The sequence below is a fragment of the Sprattus sprattus genome (assembly GCF_963457725.1).
Source record: "Sprattus sprattus genome assembly, chromosome: 10".
In the NCBI taxonomy this organism is placed as follows: Eukaryota; Metazoa; Chordata; class Actinopteri; order Clupeiformes; family Clupeidae; genus Sprattus; species Sprattus sprattus.
Genome location: NC_137908.1, coordinates 26251820 through 26262094, shown reverse-complemented (window position 1 = coordinate 26262094; position 10275 = coordinate 26251820). Strand labels below are relative to the sequence as shown.

The 10275-nt window shown below is 47.3% G+C and overlaps 1 protein-coding gene across 1 annotated transcript; it reads right to left on the bottom strand.

The window, feature by feature from the left end:
* On the bottom strand, nt 1–6590 carry igsf8 (immunoglobulin superfamily, member 8; the record flags this gene model as incomplete). The annotated part of the gene is made up of 6 exons (XM_080845708.1): nt 1–128; nt 259–684; nt 878–1309; nt 2152–2619; nt 2986–3366; nt 6551–6590. The coding sequence occupies 6 exons, from the start codon at nt 6588–6590 to the stop codon at nt 1–3; spliced, it is 1875 nt and encodes a 624-aa protein (XP_080701834.1).
* Between the last annotated feature and the right edge of the window lie 3685 nt (nt 6591–10275).

The window sequence follows — 10275 nt, the reverse complement described above, 5'->3', positions numbered from 1 at the left end:
CTACTTCTGGGAGCGTGGCCTTGCCAGGCGCCTCATGAAACAACAAGTCACCGTGGCAATGATGACAACACCCACGAAGAGGGCAGACGACACTCCGATGACTAGAGGTATGAGGAGAAGATCCATGACTAGAGGGAAAGAAGAAAGAAAGAACAGAAGACGATTAAAAGAAAATCTATTTGACATCAGAGAAACAGCACAGTTCAAGGACTTCTGAAGACAAACTTTAAGAATGGGAAATAGTAGTGGGACTCTCACCTCTAGCATACAGGTAGACCCGGACCGCGGGCGACTCTGCTTTGGCTCCGGTGTTGTACCACGCTCCGTTGGGGTCCTGTCCCCACACCGCCGCCTGGCACAGATAGTGCCCCTGGTCCTCTACCCTGGCGGAGTGAATCCTCAGGCGGTAGCAGTCGGGAGCCAGGCGGTCAACGGTCAGCTCGCTTCCGTTGGCGTAGATGCGGGACATGCCGTCGTAGGTCAGCGAGGCCACAATGCGGCCGGAGTCATCGACCATGGGCTTCTCCCCCAGGCCCTCCGGAGACTCCCGCTTCCACAGCCACTGGATCTCAACTTGGGAGGGGCCCATGGTGGTCACGGACACGTTGCAAAGCAGGGCCACTGTGTTTCCTCTCTTCAACAGCGGACCACGAGGCAACTCAGCCACCGCCACCACACTCACATCTGAGGAGGAAGAGGAGGGCGATGGGGTATAATGGAAAGATAGCATTACATTCAAGTCCACTCAGCAGAATAACGCAAATTTAATAAAGATTTATGAAGTTAACGGATGAACTCAATCGATTATACAATTTCCACTGTCTTTTGGAGTTGCCTTGGGCTGCCATTCCAGTCAAACTCTTCTCTGTCTTTGTACCTTTAGTCTTGACGTTGACATTCACTCCCTCAGACCTCTGGGTGACTGTGGCTGGGGCCGAAGGTCCCGGGTTCAGCTTTCCAGCATACACGCTCACTGCGCAGCGGTATACCCCAGCGTCTGACGGATACGTTGCAAACCGACGAAGGGTGTACTTCCCCTCCCCTTCCTTCTCCATGGATGCAGCCCCCTGGCGTCTGGAGTCGTCCCCCCAGCTGACCACACCGTCTGGGCCGATCCGGGCCACCTCCACCTCAACCCCACCTCCAGAAGAGCCGTCGCTGCTTGTCGCACCCCGCCTCATCCACTGCACCAGAAGGGAGGAGCGAGTCCAGGAGCCCACCCCAGACACCTCACAGGTCAGGCTGAGGGGGGAGCCCACCAGCAGCGTCACCTCGCCTTTGGGTGTGGAGCTCACCGTCAGGGAGTCCGCTGGAATGACACAAACATATTAGAAAACACAGATAAGGAGAGGACAGAATATGTTGAAGCATAACTGGATTACAGTATGATAGTCTGCATTTTCATCAAATCTACTTCCATTAAAGTTTTCCAGACCTTACTAGTTGATCGCATACAGGCAAAAAAAGTTTTCCAAATTTCCAAAAAGTTATTGTTGGAAACTCACCTAAATAAAAGTTTGACATACTAAATGAAACTGTATTATAACGAGACTCTCTTTCCATCTGAACAATAGCATACAGAGCATTGTCTATGTACTGTGCATTCTTTATCGCAATCCAGCAAAAGAATTTAAGAACGCACAACTGAATATAGGCTGTTACCACAAAAAGGCACAAAGGAGAAGCATCAGGCCATTGTGCGGTGACACACAGCCCGCACTCGTCTATCAGGGGAGACTTTTAGAGAAGCAGAGCACAGGCTGTCTAATGAGATTAACAATACAGGCAGTGAGGGCCTATATTAAGCTCCGACTTTAGCTGCTCCCATTGTTTTGTGAGCTGAGCAGTTATGCCATTATAGTGAGTGCACCAGGCAGCACAGAGTATACACATAGGGTTCAGAATACACTAAAGGCATGGACTTTGTCCTGTGAGTGAGCCAGATGACACACAGACAGAGGGCCTGATTCACTCACAGGGAGAGGTCAGTGCCCTCTCTGAGCGAGCAAGCAAACAAAATGCCTGTTCCTCATTCAGACATTGGCAAAAGGGGAAAATCTGTGTCAGAGAAATCCATTTTCTCTCCGAAACATGGCAAGCAATGGAAAAGCACATTAAGCCAACTCGTGATCTGCAAGCTGTGGGACTGACCCAAAGGCTGGACAGTCAGGTTGCCCAGCTCCATGGTCCTCTGCGCGATTCTCTGCCACGTGCTGTCTGGGTCCAGGATCCACTGAGCCGCCTCACAGAAGTAAGACCCAGAGTCCTCTGGGGCAAGGGCGCCGATTTTCATCACGTACAGGTCGCCGCTGCTGTCCCCGATCCTCTTTTCAAGCGAGATCTCACCAGCTTGATAGCGCTTTTCATAGAAGCCATTACGACTGGGGGTGACCGCCAGCCCCCGGTCAATGGCGATGATCTCCCGCAGGGTGTTTCCCTGGGCCCCCGGAGGGCCCATGGCAGTCTCCGCACCACCCCGCACGCCGAAGGTGATGGACAGGTGGGTGTGCTGCCGGGACAGAGCGGAGGCTTTGCACGTGAGCTGTAGTTCCGCTCCCTCAGTCATGGGCTGGCCACTTAAAGTGCGGGGGTGGCTGATGAGGAGGGTGTCAGGGATCACTGCCAGAAAATAATAATAATAATAATGCATTTTATTTGTATAGCACACTTTCACATACAAAGATGTCTCAAGGTGCTTGGGGGAAACACAAGATTGATGATTGGCCCCTTAACACCACGTGGCAAATCTAGGATTATAGCTGCCACTGTACAGGAATGTAGGGCTATGTGAAAGTAAACAAATGAAAACACAAATGTATAATGTTTTTTGTGAAACTGAGTAAGCACTACAGAAGCTACACTTTTTAGAAGTAACACAATAAATGACCAAAGCTTGTAGAACTTTCATTCAGCAGTATATATACAGTTGTAAGACAAGCTCACTGTTCTATCAGGGCAGGATTTGTAGAGAGAATTTGGTCCCACCTTTCACCACCACAGAGGCACTGTAGTTGCCTTGGTAACGTGTGTCGGTGCTAGGCGTGTAGCATTCGAAGCGTCCCTGATCATCTTGCCGCAGCCTCTGCACCACAAGCCTGGCTCTGTCCCCCGAGTCTCTCTCCACCCGGATCTCTCCTGAGCGCACCCTCGTCTGGAAAGGGGCGTAGGGGAAGCCCTGGTCCCGCGTGGAGATCACCCCGATCTGATGACCACCTGTGTCGGTCCGGTATTGGAACCACTCAAAGTCTTGTGTACGCGAGCCTTCATAACCGGTCACAGCGCAGGGCAGAGTCAAGGGGAACCCTGCTACACGGTACAATGGGCCAGTGGGAACAATCACCTCGCGGCACAATACATAGTGGATTACTGAAAGAGAGAGAGGGGGGGACAACACACCAGTCAATACCCGCTTAGAAAATTGGGTTAATCAAAAGAGATCAATGAGAGAGCCCATCATGGGAAAGGCCCAGGGCATTGTCAGTGAACACGGTAACTACAACTTTTGCTCAAACAAATCTGAATGCTCAAGCAGCATCTGAATATCTGGAATCAGTGAAACAGACCAATGCATGTAGCCAAACAATGACACCTGTGGCTAACCGGATGCACTCTGGTGCCATTCATAGAATACTCTCAGACTTCATTCTAGAATTATACAAGGTGAAATCCTCTAGGCTAGTCAGGGTCATAAGGACTGCCACTCAAGCCCCTCAGCAGTGTCAACATAACTGTTCATTTCAACAAGACCTGTATCCCCCCCCCAACACATTTGTGACATACATAAATAGATCACAAGACTGATAGGAAGAAAGGTACAAAAGCAATATGGGCTGCCCCTTCAGATGAAGTTTTTGCTCCGTGATTGGCAAGTAAAATTAGTAAAACTCCAATAAATGCCGGTCAAAAATATCCATAAAAATTGTGCAAACAAAACATAAAATGTACCCTTAAACAAGAAGTTTGTTCTATAGAAGTAGTTCCATATCTTACTTAAAATATAAGTAATAATCTTGTATTGTCGCTAGATAGCCTATCAAGCTGTCCATCTTAGGATGACATCCTTTTGTCTAGGTATAGCCTGGACAACATTATAGACCTACTACAGCCTACATTATATTGGTTTTTGTTCTATAAATGAACTGTATTTGACAGAGGACAGGTGTGGGTCAAAATATTGCATTTCAGTCTCGTACAATCTCTTTGTAAAATACAAATTACGATCCGGTTCTCCCCTATTATGTCCATCCATGTCAGCATCACTGTAACTTCCAATCTAACACTAAAGTGTTGGCTCCCTTGCAAATCACAATGCCCCTCAGTCATGCACTCTGCAAATGGCCTTTTTAGGTAGCTTGCTAGTTTTAGACCCAAACTCCATAATGCAGCAGTTACAATATACACTGATTTACACAACATGAAGAATTTTACTGGTGATGTTAAATATGAGGTGTGAGGTATGAGGCGCTGAGACTGAAACTGTGAACAACTGAGAAACACACGTGAGCAAAAAGTGTGACTACTATCCCCAGTGCTTTCTCCACAGATCAATGACAGGGGACAGTACAGTGGTGGGGTTAACCAAAATCAACTAGGCTGTTCTGTTGCCATGACAGCAGACAGTGTCCATCTTTTTACCTCAGTTGTATCACATGCATTTTCAACAATTTACAAACACATAAAAGGAGCCCAAGGCAACATTAGGGCATCAAAATGGAAATATTCTGGATAAGACCATCTTTATGATTTTGACACAGGCACAGGATTCGAGTCAGTAACGGATTCCCGTCGGCAATTCTCTCCCCACCGGCGGTGCTGGCAGCGTGATTTTCTATCAGTTCTCACCACACAACGACGTCTCATCTTTGCTCCTTGAATGTCGATATGTAATGGTTTGGTGTTATTGAAACTTACTATGTGTCAAAAAGACTAGAAATTGAACGATTGAACGTTAATGTTGCCTCGGGCGCCTTTAAGTAAAGCCAAGCTTTTGAACAATTAATAGCCAAATGCAGGGTTGGGGAGTAGTGGGCTACATGTAATTAAACAAGTAGTTTAACTACATTTTAGACAAGTAGCCTAGAGATTACTTTTTAGTGTAGTTTTTTGTGTACCAACTCAGCGTTGTCTAGACTGAAATATAATATATAATATAATATAATATATCCTTGCAATTTTGTCCTCGTCAAAAGCCTAGATGGGACTGTTTTGTTTAGGACAGGTTTAAGTCTGTCAGCTCACATGTGAAAATCATTTTGCTGTTACCTCCACCAAGGAGGTGTTTTTGCTGCCATTGGTTGGTCTGACTGTCAGCAAGATTACTCAGAAACTACCAGGAAGATTTTCACGAAACTTGGTGGAAGGCTTTAGCATGGGCCAAGGAAGAACTAATTCAGGTTTGGGGTGGATTCACTAATTATTGTTCACTTTCGTTAACATAACAAGATAGGTCATCTGGCCTTGGTATGTATACTATTGTCAATTTTTTTTTTTGTACATTGTCAAAGTACTTTAACCATTTTTTTTCTCAGCAGCTTTGTCCACCAAACCAGATATGTTCCTAGGGTTGCTTTGTGACAGTATGTCACAACTTCCTTTTAAATGGAAATAGGACATGGCGAGACACAGATTTCCTGGTATGAGAACAAACACTTCCCTACCATGACGTTTCAAGCTAAATACTTTAAGCATGGATCTTGGAGAGGAAACAGCTTCTGGCTAAATTACTAAAAACGAAAACCCTCACAAATGTGTAAGGAGACGCCTTGTTCATACTGACATAGAGCCTACAGCCATCCATCATCTACCTGAACGGAATTCACCTGGACATGATGCATGATGACCAAAAGTGCCAGACACACCTTGCTAGACAATGACAACAGTTTGTATCTGACTACTGACTAGCATGACTTGAAAAACTAGAACAGGTTTCACCAAATTTCCCTCTTTCCCACGCAAGACTACGCAACAACACGGCGTCATAGGAACACACCCTCAGATAATGACATGAGAGTCTGGAACAGAGCTTAAGCGGATCAAGCAATAATTAACGCGAAGCTTGGTTAGTATCAGGCTACTGAGAAAAAACATCAGTTCATTCACGCATTTTAAAATCCATGAGAAGTCCGTGATGCGTCTTTGGAATCCAGAAGATGCTTGAAAAAAATGGGCCTACTGGGTTGTAAAGAATCATTTTTGGAGGGGGCTTTTAACTCTGGCAAGCCACCAATTGAAACTGTATCGCTGTTCTTCCACTGTTTATGCAAAATGGTTATTACATTTTTTTTGTATGGGGCGGCTGGGAGATGTGATTTAGCATGCACCACTGAGGACACCCTGAAGGACTGCCACCGAATCAATGAGAATTCTTTAAATCCAACTCTGGGTATCCCAGCTACAACGCAAGCACATACACCATCGGTGAAGGAAATCACTAATCCCATATGGTAGTTACAGGGATAACGTGACGGCATGCTAGCTTTATTGTACGCACCAATGGGTTTGAAGTGTGACAGATGGACGTGGTTGAGTGTATTAAAACATTAACACTCACCCCACTGTAAACAGATGAATGCTATCCGCCACGGTGCCATCCCGATACAAGCCGCGTTTGGTCAAATAAGTGGTTGGTTGCAGATATCGCTAGCTAGTTGGCTCAATGCGGTTTAATGCATCAAGCATGTTCCCTTAACAATTCTTTCACACATCCGAAAGAATACAAAAATGCAGGGGAAAAGGAACCGGGATGTGGCTGCAAGTTGCAAATTGTAGTCGAATTCGGATGAAGGAGATGCGCACGAGCTGTCTATCCACCGATGATTGGCATAACGTTATTGAATTAAATAATTCAAAGTAGTCTTCCCCCTGATCCATAAAAACGCGGAACTATAATTTATGATTCGTATTCATCTAGTCTATTTAAAACCTTGTAATAGCAAGCTATAATTGCATGCTGTCTCGCCTGCACGTTTCCGCGATCCAGCCACACTGTTCTACAGACTCGGTAGGATACTGAGAGAGGAGGAGGGTGAAGAGGGAGGGCGGAAGGAGGCATTATCCGTGCCCGTGTCTGTTTGAAAACCACACAGAGATCCAATTGGGCTAGAAACAATCGCTTTTAAAAGCAACCAATGAGAGTTCAATGTGTGACAAAGCGCTGAGCACAACATCATCAATTCCCATGTCAACGACAAGTATCTAGGCCAACCACGCCTCCTTATATTTACTACAGTTTCCCTAAAACGCTATTATTTATATCATAAAAGGCTTTTGTTTGTCTCATCATGTGAATGGAGAAAATGCAGTGATTAATGCATATAAATGGCTAATTGTGCATATCTTGCTAGTCAGCCAGTAGACATTACAATTTTTACTATATTTTATGAAGGACTGTGCGATTTTAGGCCCATGTTTGCCTTCTTGACTGTGCATGTTTGTGAACTTGATGTAGGCCTGGAAGATTTAGTGACACACCTGGGTAAGTAAACTCAGAGTAAGTGGTACACCTCCTTATAGAACAACCCTATAGCTGGAACAAGAAACCTACACAACCAACTACAGATCAAAGTTTATACAGTCAGTGCCTAGAAGGGATAGCTAGCTTAAAGCCCCATTATGTGAAAATTGGTATTTTTTGCTACTGAGCTCACTTAAACATATGGATTGTATTTCACTTTTACACGACTGTCGTAAATGCAGATTGGGCTTTGAGACTGTGTGAAAATGGCCAGAGTTGATGTGGGACGATGTGGGATGTAGGCTGGTTTGGAGCGGGTTTTGCAGTATAGGAAAACATACGGCGCAGGACATAGTGGCTTCTTAGCAAAAATAACTTTATTAACACCGGGTATCACCCCAAAACAGATGTAGCCTACCTCTCACCGCTCTCTCGCCGCTCTCTCGCCGCTCTCTCACCGCTCTCTCGCCGCTCTCTCGCCGCTCTCTCACCGCATGTTCACTTTGTCTCCCCTCACTAGACAGTGAGGCACACCTTATATAAGGCCGCCCATTGGGCTATATTGGTCCAATTTGTGTCAATTGGACCCCTCCACAGATGTGGGGGAACCCAGACCCAACCATTCTGGTAGGGGAGTCCAGTCCTTCTTCCCTTTTGGGCCATGTTGAGAAGGGGGAGAGATTTCACCTTCTTCCACAATGGCACATGTGTATTTGTTGACAAGCTCAAAGATATGAAACCGGCAAAGACAACATCACAAGCCAAAGAAGCATGTCAAGGTTTTACACAAATATGACTCAGCCTAGTTTTATTTATTGTGACATCTTAGATGTATGCCAACATAACCAAAATAACTGGTTTGGTAAGCAGCAGCATGCCAAATTACCCAATGTGCTAATTTGGGTCGGGGTAAACTTTCTCCACAAAAACAGCATTGGAAAAGGACTTGGGGAGCTCAAAAATAATGCTGATCACTGCCTTTTTTACATAGTACTTTATCCAAAGTTCTTTTCTGAATGAAGGTGAAATGTTATGATCATCATGATTGGATAACTTTACTTGGTTCTGAATAAATGAATGTGGCGTGCCAGATTGTTCCATTGTTTCTCAACAGGTTGTATTTGTTAATACTGTCCCGTCTCTCAAGTGATTGTTAGCACTGTTACAAAGGCTGCTCCACCAGCTGCATCCAGCTGTGCACCCCTCTGTGCTAGCCACTCACGGGACCTGGGGTGATAGCGGGATCAGTTGATCCCAGGCTTCCGTGGTGGTCGTAAACAGTGAGATTCACTGGCCATTTGGTCACTGGCCATTACTCTCTTGAGGGAGATGAGGGATGGAAACCATCAAGCCCTGAGGGAGATGAGGGAGAACAACATGCAGTTCAGGAGGGATATACTGCAGATGTTGCAAGCCCTCTCACCGTGTGCTTCAGATGCACCACCAGCTCAATCCACCAGCTTCGCTGCTCCACCATCAGGACGACTCCACGTTGCAGACAGTGGGGTATCCAAGGCCAGTCTTCAGGTCCCTGACTTCTCGTCCACGCCGCTGCCAACAGGTCAGGCATTCATTCAGCCAGTGGAGGACCTACAAGGTGTGCCATGGCCTGCGTCCGCTGGTGGTCCAACCAGATGATGACACGTTCCCGCCACCACCTCCACCAGTGTCATACCACGACATGGTCAGTGCAGCAGAGCAGAGATCGCCATGTCAGGTGTCACGCCCACATCATTCGCCGCCACAGCTTGTGGCTGTCCTGACTGACCATATGCAGAGCATGCATATGGGTCCAGGGTACAGCCCGTCTGCTCACGCACCGACATTTGAGGTGCCAACACAGCAGGATGATGTGCCATTCATCATGTCCAGAGCACCGCTGGAAGAGCCACCTGACCGCCAGAGGGGCGCCAGGGGGAATCAGAGCCCAGCCTCGCCTGTTAAGGCAGTGGAATCCATCAAGCCGATACAGCATCCACCACGGAAACCAGCGCAGCCTGAATCTGGCACTCCGAACCATCCGTCAGGACATCAGGTCTGTGCCAGGGAGGTCAGTCAACTTCTCTGTTGCATCAGCCAGTCAACCTCAGAAGCGGTTCAGGATAGAGCAAGCTTTCACCTCAACAGAGCTAGGCTTATCCACCCACTCATACCCAGTCAAAGCCCTGCAGAAGGCCTATCATCACCTCAGAGGTCTTCCTCTGCAGTCATTCAGTCAGGCCCAATCGCTGCTCCACATTGGGTCTGACTACCCTCATCTCATCACCCCAGTTGAGCGGGTGCTACTCGGCCCACCAGTTGGACCGGCTGCACTGAAGACACGCCTCGGTTGGACACTGCAAGGCCCTGCCAAGGTCCTCTTGCATCAGTCCTCCACCCCTCAGTGTCTACTTACTGGGACTCATCCTCCAACTGTTCAGCTGCTCCAACATATGGCTCAGCCCTGGCAGATGGATGTCCTGCCCTCCCTGAATGTGAAGCACATCACACGGTCGAAGCAGGACACAGCCGCTGTCAGGTCACAGGAGGAGAAAACCATCAGAGTGTAGGTGGATCGCCTGCCACTTCAAGCACTCCAACAGTCCGTCCTTGGCCACCAGTGTGGCACTGGGAAACGGCTGTGTCAGGAGTCCATCCGTGCAGAGGCACGCATCAAAGACAGCAAGAAGAGGAAGAAGCCTTAACAGCCAGCAGGTAGAGATGAACCATTCCTCCATGAGCCTGCTGACCTGCGGAAGTCATCCTTCTGTGGTAACGTCTCTGTGACCTCTGCTCAGTCTCATCCAGATGCAGGGGGTTTCAGCAGCTACCAAGGGCTGCTG